This window comes from Aythya ferina (assembly GCF_964211825.1).
Source record: "Aythya ferina genome assembly, chromosome: Z".
Taxonomy (NCBI): Eukaryota; Metazoa; Chordata; class Aves; order Anseriformes; family Anatidae; genus Aythya; species Aythya ferina.
In genome coordinates this window covers 84,273,600-84,294,515 of record NC_140299.1, presented here as the reverse complement: position 1 = coordinate 84,294,515, position 20,916 = coordinate 84,273,600, and the positions used below count along the sequence as shown (strand labels likewise).

General features: G+C 43.4%; 1 protein-coding gene across 1 annotated transcript in view; it reads left to right on the top strand.

Moving 5' to 3' along the window:
* The first annotated feature begins 11,044 nt into the window (after positions 1-11,044).
* PCSK1 (proprotein convertase subtilisin/kexin type 1) overlaps positions 11,045-20,916 on the top strand; it is a 30,117-nt gene continuing 20,245 nt past the window's right edge. Inside the window, exons 1-5 of the mRNA XM_084503189.1 lie at positions 11,045-11,524; positions 12,638-12,742; positions 16,553-16,663; positions 18,861-19,007; positions 19,427-19,503. Coding sequence (XP_084359315.1) covers positions 11,345-11,524; positions 12,638-12,742; positions 16,553-16,663; positions 18,861-19,007; positions 19,427-19,503 — 620 coding nt within the window. The 5' untranslated portion in view covers positions 11,045-11,344. The remainder of the gene's footprint in view (positions 11,525-12,637; positions 12,743-16,552; positions 16,664-18,860; positions 19,008-19,426; positions 19,504-20,916) is intronic.

The following is a 20,916-nucleotide window of genomic DNA, read 5'->3' as shown; positions in this document are numbered from 1 at the left end:
CCAGTTCAGTTTTGATCCTATTTAAGTAGACGTCCATTGTAACGTGTAGGATCCTTTAAAAGTCTTCTTTAAGCTTTAATGAAGACAAGAGAAAAAATGTTTTACAGAGGTTGAGTCTCATCTCTGTCTTTGATCATGTAGGCTTCATTTCATGGAAAAAGATGAATGTGGTTTTGATTTGCTCTTCTAAATGTATATGTGCCCTAAACAAAGTAAAATGGTAATCTAAAACCAGGGAAATTTGCAGTTGTGTCACTTTGATAGCAGTCATGCTCCTTTATTTCTCAGGTGGCCTCAGGAGCAGCTGCTTGTATGGGTCTGTGCCCCAGACGAGAGAACAGAATCTGAGCCAGACCTTCCCCCACCCCCCACAGCTTCTGGGGGACATGGCTGGCTCCAGGTGCATCAGGGAGGTGGGCAGGTTTTGAGGGGGATGTGTGGTCCTTTGCTTCGCTGAGCTGTGCTTGTTTCTCCTTTCTGGGCTATGCTGCAGGGACTGCCATGGAGTTATTTGTTACTTTACTCATGACCAGCATTGGTGTTGTGGCGCTAGGACAATTCCAGGTGAGAGGTCTCCTGCAGTTCCTTCTTGAGGCAGTTGCATAATTGCCAGCCTGTTTTTTATCTGCTGCACTCCTCTAACAAAAGGAGGTGCTTGATCCCACTGCTTGTTTTTCATTTTAAACTCTCCATTGTGATCTCTCTGAGCTGTTCTCCTATTTCTTCTTTTTCTCTTTCCTTTGATCTGAAATGGATGAGAATCAAGATTGCACTCTGGTTCTTTCTGAGAGGACTCAACACTTCTATATTTATAAGAGCTTGAAAACAACACAGAAGCAGGAAAGAAGATAAAAAAAAAATTTTTTTTGAAGAAGCAGAACCCCTTAAGGCAAGATTTTTATGTCAAAACACTTGTTGGCTGCTTGTTTTGAGGCTTTCAATTTAAACAATATATGAAAGGCAGTGGCCTGAATCTTTCCAGTTGAAGTTTTATGGAGATCAAGGAAAGTGCCATGGCTGCTGCTGAACTGTGTGCTCATCATACTCGTCTTTGAATTTATTTTTAGAGTTGGAAACCTCTTCTCTTCTATGATACTTAGCATTGTTGCACCAGGAAGGCTGTCAGAAGGAATTTAGCTTATATGCTCCTTTTTTCTGTGACCTTAACTTCTACAGCTCTTAGCTCCATTTGATATTTCCAACAAAACCTTCTTATCCAGATTGTCTTTTTTTTTTTTTTTTTTTTTTTTTGCATTGACGCCACTCATACAATTTCAGAAAAATGGTAATTAGTGCTGCTTGTAAGTAACTTTTAGGGAAATGTCAGCTGCTCTGCACTCAGCATACACTGAAGCACTAGTCTTCAAATGTTTGGAATTTCATCTCCAGATTCCTGTGGGTGAACAGGTCACTTCAAAGCTGTATTATGAATGAAGGTGGCATTAGAAAATTACAGATGCTAGCTAATTCAGACTGTTAGGTGTGGAAAAATAAAATTGCTATTGAAGAGAACAAGAAAGGTGAAGTGAGATTTCTGATTAAAAAAAAAAAAAAAAAAAGTGTTAGTGAAGCGTATCTCCTAACGATATTTTGGAAATAATTTATTATTTAAATATATATTTAATATATTTCGAGGTGAGGCAGCCTGGGTCTGGGCCTCACCCCCAATCACAGTAAAGAATTTCTTCTTTCTAGCTCACCTAATCTCCAACTTAGAGACATGGATATAGTGCAAGACAGTGTCAAATGCCTTCCAAAAATCCAGGTAGATGACAGTTGCTCTTCCCTATCCACCAGTGCTGTAACCCCATTTTAGGGTTGTTTTATCCACCAGATTTATCAGGCATGATCTGCCAAAAACAACACCTGTGTTAATTGCTGGATAAATACAGAGGATCTCAGAGAAGAAGCATTTTTTATTTGTGTTTGCAATGGTGGGTGTCCCTACCCGATGCTTGTTAATATGCCCTGTATGTACAGTTTTGCTTTATTTGACCAATATAGTTTTTTGTTTGTTTGTTTGTTTGCTTTTTACCTCTTTAATGTTTTGTTTTGTTTTGTTTTGATCTCACAGTCCTTGCTGCTTATATTGGGGCACCGGCAGAGCTTGGCCCAGCCTGGCTCATGCCTGGACTCCTGCTGAGCATGTGTGCGAGGCTTGGAGTGCCGAGCAAGGATCTCGGCACTCCAAGTTGTTGGAGCTGTGCTGTGGGGCCATTGGCAGCTGCTCTCGGTGCCCGTCCCCGCAGCCAGTGCCTGCGTTTCCCTGTCCCTGCCTGGCTCAGGCACCAGGGCCCTGTGAGGTGCACTCGCAGCAGTGCAGGTGAGCTGTGCCGGGACATGTGCCCTGGGGCTGGGGCCAGCGCTGGGCGAAGCTGAAGGCGAGCTGCCCACTCTGCAGGACGGGCATGAGGACCATCAAGGTTTCCATGTGGGGAGAGGAAGACTACTTGCAGTGCATCATCTCCCCTCGGGCAATGCCCGTACCTAAGGGCTTCCAGGCAGGCAGCACCACCACCCACCACAGCCCTGCAGCGCCAGCTCAGTCCTCTGCACCAGCCAAGGAGAGGAATGTGGAGCCCGACACCAGGGCTGCTGTGGGTGACCTCCTGCCCAAGGACTGGGCTGCACTGTTCAAGGAGCGCAGGGACATCCTCAGCCCTGTGCTGTCCTGGCTGCGCCAGGAGCCTGCACCCCTCAGCGGGACAAACTGGTGGCAGGCAAGAGCTGTGGAGAGCTTCCTCCTGCACACCCTGTGTCTGGTGGGGCCGGACAGGGATGCCATGATTCAGCACACGTGGCCCGGCTTCAGGCCCCTCACTGTGCCACTCGTCGATGGGCTCATCAATGCCATCATGGGTCTCTGCAGAGAGGAGGCACGGAGGCTGCTGGACCTTGAGAGCGGCTGCACTACCGGGGCACAGGAGGCCAGCCCTGCAGCTGCTTCTGCTCATGCTGCTCCAGCGCATGGAGCCTTTAGCAGCAGCCCCGTGTCCTCCAGCAGCTCTGCAGACCCCGACAAGGAGCTCCCCGTCACATCCAGCACACTCCGGCATGGGGGTGCTGGTGAAGTCGCAGCTGCAGACAACCCCAGGGAGCAGGAAGAGCCCCATGAAGAGCTGGGGCAGGAGGCAGCAGCGGGTCCCTCTGCCTGGGGCTGCAGACACCGCCCCTCCACTGCTTGCCACTCATCTCAGGGGGTCCCGGCACCCCAGGAAGCGCACCCCGGTGGGCAGTGCCCAGGAATCCCCCCAGCCCTGCAAGAGGCCGCCCCCCCAGCGCCTCTAGCAGGGCTCCTGCGGGTGGTGAAATAAAGAAAAATAAAACAGGTTGAATATAGCACAGAAAAAGTTTTGGTGTGATTCAAACCAGAGCTGGCACAGCCCCGTGCATGCTGCTGCCTTCCCTCCCTTATCCTGTTGGCCCCCACTGTCCCTTTGGTCACGGGTGATCAATGTGCTTTGAAATGCCATTGCTTTATCATAGCAGAACCTCAGCTCAAAGCGTGTTCCAAAACACTTCTCCAGCTGCGAGTGGTGTTCTAGTAACTCAAACTTCAGTACCTTTCCAGCTGCATTTCATTCATTTGATACAAATATGTATTTGACCTATTAGGCAGGTAGCCTTTGAAGGCATCCCAAAGCAGTCTGTGTGGCTTCATGCCACTCGGCAATACCGTCAGATAGCACAGGCATCTGAAGGCTGCCCTGAGGAGGAGCAGAGGGCAGGCACAAGCCTCGCCTGTCCGCAGTCTGGTGCTGCTTTGGCTAAGTTGGCCAAGCGAACACATGGGCATTTTGATTTCATTTTAAGAATGCTTAGATTTAGATTTATTCTTCACTGACCTAATCCAAGCCTGAGTTAAGTGTTTTAAGTGGAAACGAGAAAGGCCAGAGAGGAATTTGCCCTGTTTGAACAAACCAGCCTGATTCCTCACAAGCTTTCTGGAGAGCCAGGTACCTCTCCTGTTAATTGACCTTGGGCACTGGCGTGGTCTCCACAGGGCAGTCAGGTGCCACAAGAAGCAGGGCTGGCATCAGGTTCTGGGTGGGTGGGGCACTCAGCCATATGGTGAGAAGAAAGTGGTGAGAGTGTCTTGCTCACCTATTGGTGAGAGTGTCTTTGCTCCTACACCCGTGGTGTTCACCTGCCCCATGTTAATGACAAACAAGCACGAGCAGGTAGGTGATGGGCACTGCCCTCCCTCTCTGGTATAGGCTGGCCATCTAACAGCAGCTCTTACTTGCCACCGAAACATTCTAGGAAGTGTGTCTAAAAGATGTCTTTCTTCTTTTCCCTTTGTTGGGTATACTCTGGGCCTAGTACTGATTTGGGCAAGAAGAACTTGTAAGATAGTTTCTCATAGTTCGTTTCACACAATAGTTCTTCACACATAGTTCTTGTCTCACGAAAGAAAACTTTTTTGAATTTTAAACCTAAAATCATTGTTTGTTGTCACTTATTGATGCTTAACTCAAATGTCATATATGAAATAGCTTACAAATTACATTACCAAAATAAATAAATAAATAAATAAAGAGAAGAAACTGATAGGCTTTTTCTCTAGGTAGCTTCTAAATCCTGAATGTGCTTTAATCAGCTTACCTGCGTCTTTGTTCTCTTATCTCATGCTTTCATGCTCTGTTCTTTCCTGTCTTTTCCCTTTTACAACACATTTGAAATGGAACATGAAGAACCCTGTATAACAGCCATTTTAAATTAATTAATCAATGTAGTTAGTCTTCCAACAAGACTCTACAGAATTGGCCCCTTTAAATTAAATGTTCAGTGAGAATAATAATTTAAAGTTCTCAGCAATTTTTATCAACACTGAATATTATTTATACTGTTACTAAAACATGTCAACAACGTATGAATGTGTTGGCCTTCACTTAGGGATTTATTGCAGAGCTTGCACGTGAGGACAATTAAGCCCCTTACTGGAAGTAAAACATTGTTAAAGGTATAACCCCCCAAATAGTAGAATTTAAAAATGAAGGGATTTATATCCATTTAGGTTAAATTAATAAAACATTTCACTAAAATATTTCGCTATTTTTGGTCACTTCTGTTATCTGGATTACTAACAGGGAATGAACTTGCCACTTCTTCGTTCTATTGCCAGAAGAATAATTTGGGGTTTTCTTTGTCTGTTCCAAATATTCATATTATTGCTGTTTTTCTGGGCTTTTCTGTGTCTCCTACAGGTCTTCCTGTGCATTTTCCAGGCTTTTTGCTTGGATTAGTTAGAGACATAGAGTAAACAAAATTAGCCAGGTTTCTACAAATGGACGGTTGTTCACCAACTGCTTCCTGCTTGCAGAAGTGCACGCAGCGGGTAATGCGTGGTGTCATTAGTCCCCTGTTTAACTGCACGTATGGCTGGGAGGGCATGTTTGCATTTCATTTGAACAGATATGATTAGCTGTTCTCAGTGTTCGTCTGCAGTAAAACTGAAAATGTGTCATGCGCTATTACCCAAGCAAATGTAATGCCCCCAAAATAAACATGCTCCACTAGTTTGCAGGCAGTAATTGAAGGAAAAACAGGTGTTTCCCATATTCTTTGCCATTGCCTACACATATGGCTTCTTTTATGTTATCCTTCAATTACTTTGTAGCATTGGCTCCTGCAGAAAAAGAAATAGTTACCGAAAAAGAGTTTGGTCAAGAGTATTCTTTGGTCTAGGGCCAAATTGACTGCGAGTGGCACAGCCCTCTTTAGTATTTAAATAATTAAGCTACGCCAGCTACCACATCCTCTTTAGCCATCAAACCATGTTTCCAGCAATTGTCATTTTCAAATGTGGTCCTCTAACTTAGCAAGTTAAAACTAAATATAACACAAAATGCCACTAAATGTTATTAACCTCCTCAAGTTGGATCCTTCAAATATTCAATAGAATAATATGGACACCTGCATGACAGATTGTTTTATACTTTTCAGCCTGAAGTTTTATTTTGCAGAACTGTTCAGCTCCCGATAGCTGTCTGAGGTCTAGTGATCTTGCATTAACAACAGGCAGGATTTTGTAATGAGATGGAGGTAGAAATACCGGCAGCCACTTTCTATGGAACACATTTTACAAGGGATTGTTCTTCTAGGTTAATGCACTTGAATGAGAGACAGAAGGAGGTAGAAGGCATTGTTCCTAATGGATGATATCACAGAGCACTTCCTCAGCTGTCAGGGTGAAAGTCAGAGGAATTCTGCAAATTTGGCAGGAAGCCTGGCCCTGGAGCTGCTCAATGGCAGCCTGAAAAGCCACCCTTAGATGACAAAAGCTTGTAATACATGGAGCAGTCAAAACACTTTAACTCAAATTGGGATGATCTTTGATCCTTGTGCATTAACCTCTTCCCTCCAAACAAGTGTCTCTGCATTTTCATCACAATTTCCTACTACCAATATTTTAACCTAGTTAAGTTTACATGTCGAAAGAAAATTATACAAGTAGCCAAAATCTCCCAGAATACTAGAATGGCTGAGGCTGCCAATGCCCTCTGGGTCTATCTGGTTCCATCCCTGCTCCAGCGGGGCCACCCACAGCAGGGTGCCCAGCACCATATCCAGGAGGCTTCTAAAGATGTCCAAGAAGGAGACTCCACAACTTCTCTGGGCAGCCTGTGCCACTGCTCCATCACCTGCACAGCACAGAAGGGCTGCCTGGTGTTCATGGGGAACCTCCTGTGCTCCAGCTTGTGCCCTCTGCCTCTCATCCTGTCACTGGGCACCACTCAGAAGACCCTGGCTCTGTCCTCTTTGCACTCTCCATTCAGGTACTTGTACACATTAATATAATCACCCCAGAGCCTTCTCTTCTTGAGGCTGAACCGTCCCAGCTCTCTCAGCCTTTCCTCACAGAAGAGGTACTCCAGCCCACTGAGCATCTTGGTTGCCCTACATTGGACTCTCCCCAGTATGTCCATGTCTCTTATGTACTGGGGAGACCAGAACAGGTCCCAGCACTTGAGGTGCGGCCTCTCCTGCACTGAGTAGAGGAACAGGATAGCCTCCCTTGATCTGCTGGAAATTTCATTGCCTACTGCAGCCCAGCACGCCATCAACCTTCTGTGCTGCACATTGCTGGCTCATGTTCAACTTGGTGTCCACCAGGAACCCAGGTCATTTTCTGCCAGGCTGCTCTCCAGCTGGGTGGTTCCCAGCATGTCGTGGTTCTTAGCTTCATCCTGCAAAATCAAATGGGTCAGCTTTGTGAAGTGACATCAGAAATGACTTTGCTTTCTGGCTTTATCATGTCACTGATTCAAAATGAAAAGTGATTGCATAATACAATTCTTCTTCAAAAATATTCTTTTGAAATATTAATATTATAGAATGATGCAGTTCCCCTGAAGCTTCATGGTAATTATTTATTTATATTTTTTTTTCTGCAGAAAAAACAGAAAACTGAAGGTGTTCTACCCATCCTTAGTTTTCATTATGGTCTGTTCCTTTTTATCTTTGCTATTAAATTATTTGTCTCACCAAGAAAGACAATTGCTCCTCTTCTACAAGGGGCACAAAAATGGAGGCTACATCTTAATCTCTTTAAAGTTTCCTGGAGTGCTTTTGTTTCATTGACAGCTTTATCATTTCATGAGTTTCAGAGCTTCATGCCTGTGCTTTCTACCTTGTAATAAATACATTTATTTGGATACTAGTTGCCATTCAGAGATGGTGATTGAGCTTTCCAACCTTACCCCATGGGGCAGAATCTGCCTGTCTGCATGGTTCTGACTGATCTCTCATGCTGAAAAGTTGATGGAGTGGATTTGTTGCCAGTGTGAAAATGGTAAAGCCAAGCAGTGCCATCTGGAACAGAGAGAGCAAATCCCATACCTGCCCATCCCCTTCTCCTCCTCCCCTGCCCCTGCTCCTCCAGTTTCCAGCACTAGCCCTTTCTCCCCAGCATGTGCTGCAGCAAATGCAAATGGGCATCCTGAATGATGCCGCGACAGTTAAGCAACAAGTTGGGCTCAAAAACATAGTCTTGAAGCTTGAATATGAACTACCAGTTTTAAATATTTCAGCCCTACCAAAGAGCAAGGGAATAGGATGTTGTGTGTAAGCGTTTGGCTTTTTAAAACCAGTCTCCCTTTTTTTTTTTTGTGCACATATATTTGAAGGATCAGAAATCTGAGTACAAAAAATACAGCTATAAATTAAAACCTATACAAGCATCTTGACAAGGAGGAAGAAAACAAACAAACAAACAAACAGTTAAGTTCCTAGGCACAAGAGAGTTGAAATAGTGTCTGTGGCTATAACGAGGCTAAATTTTCATGTGGGCTGTATGAGGACACTTTCAATAACACCTTCTTCAAACATCCTGGAGGAAGCTATAAAACCTCAATAAAAGTTCTTCAAAATATCCCTGTGAGGTAAGTGTGCTGAAGGGAAGGAATCCAGAACATAAACAGATGAAGATTTGTATTTATAATTGCTGAAGCAATTCAAGACTTCAGAACACTTGTCCTTGGGTCCTGATTTTGAGTTAATTTTCACTGCTGTCATATAATTTAAAAAAATAAAAAATAGAATAGCTGCTGATTTACACTCACGTTATATGAAAATCAGGACTGGGACTGGGGGGATTTATTGCTTGTACTTCAACTATTAGGTACAACTCTTTATGAGCTAGCCCAATACAGACATTATATCTTTGCTCAGGTGAACATTTTGTACTTGGGCCATAACAAGACACTTCCAGTTGGGAAATTTAATGATTCCCACTCAAATATCACACACTAAAAACACACCCAAACATTTCCTTACCAATGTTTCTCCACAAGAAGAAAATAAATCCATTTCAGAACCCATTTCCCCTAGTTAGGAGCAAGTCTGTGTTGAATACCATGCTAAACTGAAGTTATACAATAGAAATCATCTTTTTATCGTTGGTCTTGTGTTTGTTTCCAAGCTTACATTTAGGCAGAATACCATTAGGTGCACTAAATAAATCTTTCACTGATAAACAACAAATGTGAAGTGCTTATGGACCATGAAACAATTATCATTGACTCCACCTGATGCTGCTGAGCAAGCTGTTCTTTTCCATTGTGCTATTATTAGACAGGAATGCAGTGGGTTGGACAGCATCCTTCATTAATGGATAGGATAACCAAGTCTGTATAGCACATAGATCATTTTCTATCAGAGCTCAGGACCTTGTACACAGGCCATCTAACTTATGTCCTGAACAAAATGTTACCCCCATAAATAAACACGTTGGAATAAACTAAGACTTTAGAAAAGAGAATGGAGATCTGCAAGACAGTCTTAGGGATGTAAATGTTCTAAGCACCTCTTAAGACTTGGGAATATAAACTATCACTATACATATAGATGTCTTTTGTTTCATTTCTGCATGGAGATGTTTCTACAGAGTTACTCAATACTGAATGTAAAATGTAAACCAAAGTACAATATCATAGAATCATAGAATCATAGAATATCCTGAGTTGGAAGGGACCCTTAAGGATCATCAAGTCCAACTCTTGACACCGCGCAGGTCTACCCAAAAGTTCAGACCATGTGCCTAAGTGCACAGTCCAATCTCTTCTTAAATTCAGACAGGCTCGGTGCAGTGACCACTTCCCTGGGGAGCCTGTTCCCATGACATGAATTGAGAGGTAAAAAGCCCTTTGTGTTCTGAGCAGAACAGTACTGATAAAACCAGCAGAGGAAAAATCTGTATCTGGACCCAGAAACTGTTTGCCAGAACAGCTGCATTGAAAGGAAGCCTCAGAAACACAGTGCTAAAAATGGAACAGAGGGATCTTTAAGGCATCTGTCCAGGAAAGTGAAGAAAATACATTTTTGGCAGTAAACACCCAGGAAATCATGCATCGAATACAATAAATTAAATTGAACAGAAAACACATCCTAGCCCTTGGCTTGACTTTGACAAACCCTGGAGTGTCCTCACCAAGTGAGCACTGGTGAGTGTCAGGATAGTATTGTAGTTTCATTTAATTGATAAGCTAGGTTGTATACTGATATTTATCAAAATATTACAGGTGCTTCTGGTATACCTAAGACATTCAACCTCCCCACCTCCCCTGATCCATTCAAACTCTTGTTCTTTTGAGTCCCTGTAAATGTAATGCCCAATACTCGAGCTGCAATGGTAACAACCCCCTGATCCCTATGGGAACATAGTAGTCCTCACGATGCTCTGAGATCTGTACCTGTCCTGGTACAACGATTTCCAGGGCTGAGCTTTCATCTATTTCCTCAAATGCTGGCTTTCTACAATTTCCATATTTTCCACTCCTCGTTGTTTTGCATTTATGTTTTCCATCATCTTCCTATTCTAAAAGCTAATGAAGAGTAGGCAGGCATATTGGCCACACTATAATAAAGAGAGAGCACAATGCTGACATTTAAAATGTCCAGTTTAAAAGCTGGAATAAGGAAGCATTTAAATAGAGTTAAATATAAACTGAAACTGCTAAAAGGTTCAGTTTCACAGGTAGAAGCAAGAATGTCCAGGGAATAATAGGAAATCTTCAGAGAACTTTTCTGACGTGAGGAGAGAAAAGGCAACGAGAAAGCAGTAGGAAAGCTAAATAAAACAGAAGGATCTGGGCAGTCACCCATGGAAAATGAAATTACAGAATTAAATGAGTATTTAGCAAAGCCTGTAATTTGCTGAGAAACTGCAACACGAAGACCTCCGGGTGCAACAAAAAGTTTGGTTAATCATTATTTTCGAGCAATAGCGTTTTGGGGTGAGGGCACCTGCTACATCAGGGCAGCGGGCGGCAGCGCCCGGCTGGAGGTGTCGGGCGACGGTGCGGGTCAATCAGGTTCGGCTAATTAGTGAATTGCAAGAAGAAAAAGGACGAGAAACGTTTTACCCTCCCAACTTACACCGACGCCGCGGCTCCTCCCAGCGACACCCGAGGGCCTGGCGGAGGGGTGTCGCCGACGGGGGGGACGGCGCGACCTCCGCTCCCACCGCACCGGGGGCGAGCCGCGGGCACGGTGCGCGGGCACGACGCTGGCAGCGGCCCCGCGCCCCTCGCCTCCCTCCGCGGGAGGGGGCGGGGGCCCCGACGGAGCCGCCCGCCCCCCTCCCTCCCCTACCCCGGGGGAAGCACCCTCCCGGCCCGGGGGCCAGGTAGACTTTGACGTCAGGATGTCTGTCGTCGTTTTGACGTGCAAAACGCTCATTTCCATTCCGGAGACCGAGGGGTCTGGGCGGCCGCGCGGAGACGGGCAGCCGCGCAGCACCGAGCCGTGCCGAGCCGAGCCGAGCCGAGCCGTGCTGTGCCAAGCCGTGCCGATCCGTGCCAAGCCCTCCGCGCTCGCCTAGCAACGCCGGCCCGCTGCGGCCATGGACGGGCTCCGCTGGTGCGGGCGCTGCGCGGCCCTGGCGCTGCTGGCCGCCTGCTGCCTGCCCCGCGGCGGCGGTGCCGGGCGGCAATTCCTCAACGAGTGGGCGGCCGAGGTGCCGGCGGGCCCCGACGCCGCCAGGGACATCGCCGAGGAGCTGGGCTACGACCTCGTGGGGCAGGTACGGGCGGCGGAGCGGGCGCGGGGCGCGCAGCCCATGCGCACGCATCCCTTTGCATGCCCACGCGCCCCTTTACCCCATACATACCCCTATACCCCTTTACCCTGTACACACACTAGCGCCCCTTTACCCCACGCACACCTCTTAACCCCATGCACACCCCTATACCCCTTAATCCCATATGCACCCCTATACCTCTTAACCCCATACGCACCCCTTTACCCCATATACACACACCTACGCCCTTTTACCCCATACGCACCCCCATAGCCCCTTTAACCCCATACACACGCCCCCTTTACCCCATTTCAGGGAGTTGCCCCGCCGAAGACCCCCGCCCCGCGCACGGAGCGGGGCTGCGGGCGGCTCCCCCCGCCCCAGCCCAGCACGGGGGGCTCCGGGCGCGGGGCTCCTTGTCTCCCCCCTTCCCCCCGTCGCTTGTAATTTTGTATTTTTTTTTGGGATGCCGTGACGTCAACGTTGTCAGGGATGAGTAACCGCGTAGAGGTGGCGGCTCCGTCCCGGCGCCGGGCGGGGGTCCGCAGGCAGCCTCCGTTCCCACCGCGGCGTCCCGGGGCCGGGGGCGCCGGCGACCCCCTCCCAACCTCCCCTCTTCACCCAGTCCTTGCCCCCCTCTTCACCCACTAGTGGCTCCTTGCCGGGAGACCCCCGGTCCGGGATCCCCAAGCCTTCGGGTTCCCCGGTGCCGACCCCGAGGCACAAAGCCCCCGGGCACAGCAAAGAGGCCAAAATCGGGGAATGCGGCCAAATGCATAACCTGACCTCCCGCTGGGACGTGTCTCTGCCAGGGCACTTCTGGTTGCTCCGGTCGCTACTACAGGAGTAGCGCTACTTTGCTGAGTACTGTCGTAGTAATGAGTGCGACTTCATGAGGTTCAATGAAATTATTCCCCCCAGCCCTTTTATAGCAGCACGCAGGCTGTGGCAAGCACTTCTTACTTGAAGAGTGTTCCTGTTCAGATTAACATATTTAAACGTAGTTTCCTGCTCTTCTCTTTCAAGCAGAAAACATTCTGTCAGGTTGTGACTGTTGATATTTGTTTGCGGTAGGAAGATACCTCTCCATGCTTACAGCACACCTCTGTCTTATAGATTGGATCACTCAAAAATCACTACCTATTCAGACATAAAAGCCATCCAAGACGGTCTCGAAGAAGTGCCATTCGTATCACTAAAAGACTTTCTGATGATGAGCGGGTGAGTGTTATTATTTTATTTTATTTTATTTTATTTTATTTTATTTTATTTTATTTTATTTTATTTTATTTTATTTTATTTTATTTTATTTTATTTTATTTTTATGCCCTCTGTTTATTCTGACTGTTTATTGATTGCCAGCCTCCTAACGAGCTCACAGGCAGACTTTGCTTCTTTGCAAGTCTAATGTATTCAGCTATCCATACTTGTGCTGAATAATACTTTATAATTCCATCATTAACAGGCAGACTCTGACCCTCTCTTACCATATTTCTTGCAAGAGCTTTCCAAATTAAGATTTAAAATATGCAGCATTGCAGAGGTTAGGAATTTCAGGTGCTGATGTGTTGCTGGTGAAAACATGAATGACGAAAAAGAGAGCTCGATTCAAAGCAAAAATCCATAGATGCAATATGTTTAATCAGGCCATGTGTATGTGATGGCCATGGAAATTAGGTTCCATTTAAAGTGATTCAATCTTACAAAAAAAAAAAAAAAAAAAAAAAAAAGACTGAGATTTTGCTAGATTTATTTTTTCTATGGCAAGGGAAGACCCCAGCTAAAGAGATTCATCACATGACCTAGACTTACAGTCTTTTGGTATGTTGGGGTCCCCCAGAAATCAGGGATGGGCAGTGTTCAGAGCCATAGATTATACAGTCTAAGGCACAATCCTGTAGCGAGGCAGACTCTGCATTTATTTGACTTTACTTAAGAGAGAAGCATCCCTATTTGTAAACATGCTGAGGAAATGTGGTGGGCGGCAAATTTAAGGAACAGAGCGGAATGCTGTCAGCCCCTCTTAAAAACAGCATCTGACACACATCAGAATGATGACATTTGAATTTCAAATCAGCATTATTGCAGCAGCAGTCCAAAACGTCAAGTAACTTCATTGTGAAAACCAACGTTTTGTCATGTAAGGATGAATCACTTGAGAAGAAGTAATTGGTTATCTGAGTGAAGTTTTTGGATGCAAACGTCAGTTAGGAGGAAACATTTTATGAAGAATTAAAGGAGGGGGTGAGACAGCGTATTTGTTTTGCATGTTCTGTTTCAAAGCTGTTCATTCCTGTCTGTCTCCTTGCAAGCATCAGATTAGTGGTTCAAGTCTTCTGGGTGAAATCTTTCTAAACTGGGGATGCTCAAAGCCACAGCTTTAGTGTAAAAACCACCACAAATAAAGGTTAAATGCTATAATTTATGCCCATACCTATGTTCTGATGCTGTAATAGTACAGCGTTCAGGAGCAGAGATCTGGCTGCAGTTCCTCGCTTTTCTCTCCCTTCTTCTCTGGGGACAGCGACAGGACCCAAGGGAACAGCATGGAGCTGGGACAGGGGAGGGTCAGGGTGGGGGTTAGGGAAAGGTTCTGCACCCAGGCTGCCCAGGGATGTGGTCATGGCATCGAGCCTGTTGGAGTTTAGGAAGAGTTTGGACAACACTTTCAGACACATGGTCTGGTTTTTGGGTGGTCCTGTGTAGACCCAGGAGTTGGACTCTGATCCCTTCCAACCTGGGATGTTCTATGATTGTTTTTAGTACTTAATACCTCAAATGTCTGTTACACAGGAAAACACGACCATGTTTAACATTCCAGATTCTTGTGTCCTGAGCAGAGTGGAAGTCATTGCATTACATGCATTACCACTAAACATTGCTGCATATTCATGTACTTAGACCCCCAAACCAATTTCAAAGTGCTGCAGGTGATTTGCTAAATCTGCTCCAATTTCCCTTTTGTTTACCCTCTAGTATGCAAATTAACTATGTGAATTAACGAGGTGTAATTATGTCATTAGGTAAGTATACAAACAAGAGGCAATCATGTAAGGCTGTGTGGTTATGCATGGACCTTTACTCCAAAGAGCTAATTCTATTAAGCAACAACCTATTTAAAAGGGTTTAAATTCATTCTTATAAAAAAAAAAAAAAAAAAAAAAAAAGAGAAGAGAATCCTTGGTTTGTGTATTGCCTTGATGAATTTTACAATACTTTAGCCATGAAAGCTGGGGCAAAACTTGGCTCTACTCCGAATATTTATCTCCTTCCTGTGGCTGTCCAAGTGTTAGTAGTAAAATGGGTAACGCCTGTGAACGTTTTGAAAAGATACAAATATTTGGCTCCACAACATATTCCAGTATTTGCACTTGCTTCTGAGTCCACTTTCTTGCAAGGGACCTGAATCAAAATCATTTCCCGTGCTCTATAGATCTGGCATAGGGCCGTTAGCTTTTGCTGTAGATGGATAGCGTGAACCTTACCCAGCTGCTGAGTGACAAACATTTGGCTTGTTTGTCTGACATATGTGCTTGGTAGTTTCAGCTCATTTCCCTCAGAGCAGTTGTCCGCATCAGAAAACAACAAGCGTGGAAACTGTCAATTCTTAATTACCATTGGGTGATGCAGAGGCCAAGCTTTGCTGTGGGCAGGGAATAGAATCATGGTAATTGCTCTAACCTGTGCAGAAGTATATATGGCCTTGGATATCAGTAGTGCAGTTTAAAATACTTGTACTTCATGGGTATATTCATCTCCTGAGACTAATTGTGCTTTGTAGGGGCTTCAGTACTAAATAGGTAGCAAAGTGAGCTGCATTAGCTTTCAGTATATGTGCTTGCTGTAGCTTCCATCGTTAAGGGTTAATGTTCTTGCAGTGAATATTAATTAAGTTCTCCTTAGAAAAGATGTATTTTAATCAAATCAGTGCATTTATTCATTATAATAATTTCTAACTCAGTCTTATGATTATTTCATATATAGTGATATATGTAAAGACCATAAGGTCATCAAACGACAGTAGGGAAAAGTACTAAAGTCTGTTCAGATGCATAAAGCAAAAGGTTTAAATCCCAGGCATTCTTAAATGGATTCGTAAAATGTCCTCAAAGCAGGACCGTGGCAACCTCCTGAACCTAAGATTTTTAGCCTAGACTGCCTGTTTGGAAATTGGGATCAAAAGCAGCACCTTGGTCTGGGTCAGAATGACTGCCCAGGTGCCTGCAGTACCATTTTTTTCCAATTTCCAAAAGGAGCACACAGCACAGATGGGTGTCGCACAGCAGAGTCAGGACTGGATTTAAAGTGGATTTAAGAAAGCATTCCAAGGACCAAGGGTGGGAAATATTGTTAAAACATAACCCTCTGACTTAGGGAATGCTGTGTTTGTGCACAAATGCCAGGCAATTCAGTGTACAGATGCATTAGCAAAACACACTGAAGCATTTTGGCTCTCAGTAGCCTCAAGTGGAATTATGCCAGTGAGGAATTTAGTCCAATATTCCTGGTTTACTAACAGATCACACTTCAAAACACCAGTGGGAAGGAGACTTGAAGGTCCAGCTGGGCTATGAGTAACATCATCATTATGACTGCTAGTCAGAGATAAAGCCAGAGATAGTCTTTCTTCTTCTCTTGTAACTCCAAGTATAAATCAATAGGCATTAAAATTAATGTATGAAAAAGAAGCAAAGTGTAGTTTTGTTTGTTTCAGTAAACATTACTACTTAAATAACCTTCTAGCCATACTACACATTTGATACAGAAGTCTGCATTGTGTGGCATTCACAGGATTTCCACTGTTAACTTGTACTTTACATGAATTAATTGTATGGCATAGTGATTTCACTGAGTCCTCTTTCCTAAAATACACTGTAGTACAGAATAAATAATCCTCCTCTCTGCATCAAATGTTGCTTATCTAGCCCTAAGCATGAAAGTCTAGCTGGGTGAGGAAAACCCTTGTCCTCTAGGCTAATAGAGTCTCAATGTATACTGGCTTACATATCACATTTTTACAAATAATTGTAGGTGTCATGGGCAGAGCAGCAATACGAGAAAAAGCGAACTAAGCGTGCTACCATGAGAGAATCAGCAGAGAATCTTTTCAACGATCCTATGTGGAATCAGCAGTGGTATCTGGTAAGAATTTGTCTCATTGTGGCACCAGTGATGATGAATTTCGCTTGCAGTATCACAGTGATTGCACTGGAGGGAAAAAATGAGGAGTCCCTCTCATTAGCATAGGTTATAAAAATCTCTGTGCATAATATTTCCAGGCAACCGTCTGTCTTTTGTGATGTGTTGTTCATGCAGAAATTCCAAAAGCCGATCTAGGCTGCTGCTCTGGCTGGGGGGTGATAGTAGAACATGGTACAATAGATAATACCTACCTGTATTATAACTTTAAAATATTTGCTCTCACCATGTAAAAATTCCTTTAACATGTCTGAAGCTGGCTGTTTCTTCATTAAAATTGGTTGTGTGGAGTGCATTCTCAAGAAGAACACAAAATCATATGCACATATATAGGCAGTCACCTTTGGCGTCCTGGTCTCAGGTGCAAGTAGAAGAGATTCTTTACAGCTCAGATGTTGAAAACCTCAAGGAAAAGAAGTTTCCTGGCCTCTCTATTTTTTGTCTGAATATGACACGTCAGAAATACAGTTCATCACCTACGTTTCATCTGTATTTCCACCATGCATCTGGGTTTACCTTCAGCCTAGATGTCACGGATTTCCATCAGAAGAGGAGTGGGATTAAAAATGGTATAACAAGAAAAATGGTCAAGTATAAACATGATCCCAATGGCTAGAGATACTTCCTTTTCTTCAGTTCAGCTTAGAGAAAACAGACCAAATTGTAGGCTGTTTGTGCAGTGCTTTTGCTTCTCTTTTATCTAGAAAAAGTAAATTGCAAAACACATAGCATAAAATATTTCTACAAAAATTCCTGCAGATTATTTATCAACATAAAAATAGTTATCTTTGAGAAATTAACATTGCTTTGAAGCTGTGTGTGTTTGCTTGTTTGCCTGCTTTCAGTAGAAAGCACAAAATATGTAAGGTCTTTGCTTTGGACAAATACATAAACACAGTTCAAAAAAAAAGTTTTTTTTTTTTTTTGTGTGTGTGTGTGTGTGAAAAGCAATGCCATGTTCTCCAGCAGACACTGTTCCTCTTTCCCCCCTCCTGTGATTTCTCACTCCTTTTGCCTCCAGTTTACACACATGAGAAACAGAAAACATGATGCTTACTCTTGTTTCCAGTGCACATTGATTATATATATATATGTTAATTAAATATGTGTTAAGTAGTTTCTTTCAAAATGTTATCCTTGCCTTGTAGTAAATAACCTATTATCTGATTTAATATCAACAGTTTTTAACTTTTGTTCAGCGTGCCTTCACAAATCACCAAAAAAAAAAAAGTAATGGATTCTAGAAAATAAAAGTGGAAACCTCAAAACCTTCCTGATCTGCAGCTTTCAGAAAAGAAAGCAAAAAGTGAAATAAATGTTATTCCTATAACATACTTCTGTATCTAATCCTCATATGCTGTCTGACATTCTTTTGGAAACAAATAAATGAAAAACCTGTGATCAACAAATGTAATTATGCACTGAGAAACACAAACAACATGCTGGGGTTTTTATGGATTAGTAAGCAAGGATTCTAAAATAGATGTATGTGCTGCATATTTAATATTAGAGAGGAAAAATGACCCACTGAGAAGTTACTTTTCAAAGAACTTGCTGTGGAAGAGAAGGCTATAAATGACTCATACTTCCAGTTGATTTACCACAGGAAAAGTAATGAGGGTAGCAAACAGAAAGTTGTGATTCAGCACAGTTGTTCCTAGCCAAACAACTACCTTAATTGTTTTAGCCATTAATTATTCTGTTATGGCTAACTTGAACGTCAGAGGAGAAAACAAGTTTGGAGAAAACACAGCTTACTGTACTGTGGGCTACTTACTGTCTTGGCTCCTCAAAAGGTGATAATTACAGATATTAATAGGTCTGGTTATTAACTCAACTTTGCAAGGTTCATTGGTATGTTCCTACCCCTCTTGCATTTATTTCTGTTGCCTAGCTCTAATAAATCAAAGATGGTCCTTATTCAGAGGTGGTTTTCTGGAAGCTTCAAGTGATGGGAGAAATCTTTCAGTGCTACAACTATTTGAACAAATTCATTTTTGTTATATGTTTGTAAAGTTTGAGAGAAATATACTAATCCAGGGTGGGATGATTTAGAGCGTTTCTAAAATGTGACTTTGGATCTATGTGGTATAAATGGATACAAGATACTGACACATTTCTAATCCTTTCTGTCCCTCAGCAAGATACAAGGATAACTCCATCCCTTCCCAAACTGGATCTCCATGTTATTCCTGTATGGCAAAAAGGGATTACAGGCAAGGGTGTTGTCATCACAGTATTAGATGATGGCCTGGAGTGGAATCACACAGACATCTACACTAACTATGTAAGTTTGTGCATTAGATTGCTGTGGAATAAATTAATCAATTGTAAATTTCATATACAGATATAATGTCAGTTCCATAAGGCAGCTCCTACATTGCAGAGACTGAAATATTTGCCTCAGACCTAATTTGGAACCTGGTCTATATCACAGGAAGTTGAATGTTACTTAGCAAAGGTAACATTTTTAATCTCAGTGGATTTAGTACCTCAGCATGTTTGTATACCATGGTTTAATGCTGAATTATTAACACTCCGTGAAAAATTTATGGAATTGTTAATACCTGTCAAATTCTATGCACTAGATTACTGTCAACATGAGGCACACCAAACCAATAAATACAGACTCTAGAACCCATTTTGTTGCACATTTTAAAATGCATTTCCTAGTTGTCCCAATTATTTCTGTTCTTTTAAATGTAGGACCCAAAGGCAAGTTATGATTTCAATGACAACGATCACGATCCCTTTCCTAGATATGACCCAACAAATGAAAACAAGTGAGTAGCCTCCCAATTACGGGAAGAAAGTAAAATTGTACTCTATTACTTTGTGTGTTACAACATGCAAATGAGGAAATATCCATATCCCCTATGGTAATTATGTATGAAAGGAAAAATTTGTGTCACAAAACCACGGAAAGGTTGAGGTTGGAAGGGACCTCAGGTGCTCTTCTGGCCCAAACCCCTGCTCAAGCAGGGCCTCCCAGAGCAGGGTGCACAGGACCATGTCCAGAGGGCTTTTGAATATCTCAAAGGAGGAGACTCCACAGCCTCTCTGGGCAGCCTGCACCATTGTTCAGGTAAGCCTCCCAGTAAAAGAAGTGTTTCCTGATGTTCAGGCAGAATCTCTTGTGTTTTCATTGGCAGAAACACTTACACAGACACTGGATATTAGGGAAATTAAATTTTGACGTCTTGAGTTTCTCCATAATGTGTATGTGTACACATTTCTGTAAATTGAATGGAACAATCTGTTCATGTCACCATATGCATTTATAGAACAATACCTACCTAAGCAAATTTTAAGTTCTCTGCTTTGCCCTGGGAATTTTAAAAGAATACATCTGCTGTGAAGGGCTCTGAAACAGCCTGTTTTTTAGAGAAACCTACCAACCTACCAAAAACAAAGCAAAACAAAAAAGCAAACAAAAAACATCCCTTTAGACCAATTTTTGTATTTAAGGACACTGTATTCTGGTTTTGGCAGTACCTTCTGGACCAATACAATATTTTGGACAAAAGTGTTCTAGCTCAATACGGTTAAGTACAGGTGAAGCAATGCTTCTCCCCTCTTCCTCTGATATGGCTGTGACACTGGAGGAGGTTACATTCCTTTTCTGGAAAACTTTTCTGTCTCTTCTGAGGAAGAAGGTGTCTGGAAACATTATATAGACTAGATTTGGCCCAGACATCTTCAAAGCAGAAACACAGGAAGTTTCAACAGGCTTGAACACAGACAACGAGCCAGTTTGCTTCATGGACTTATGTGTCTTGGAAAGATTGGGGAATTTTCCCCAATGCCCTCTCTGGAGCTGCCAGTCAGGTACTCAGGGGAACATCAGGATGGATCTGTCACACTTGGCAGTATTCATGTAGTTCAGTGGGGGATTTTGTCTGGCACAAGAGAAGACAGTGGACATCTTTAAAAGCTGGTGCACAGAAGTCAATTTCTTAAACCAATTAGGATGTCACTACTCAATAAATATACAGGAAGATACTGATGCACTGGTTCCCTATTGTCTATCAAACCATATGGCAGCATTCATAACATAAATCAGTGGGGCGGGGGGGGGGGGGAACACAGCAGTCAATCAACAGATAAATATCCCACGAATAAGACATTTGAAAAATGACATTTCTACTTTACTACAGCATTATTTAAGAGCAAGAGTCCATTATCCTCTTGTTGTG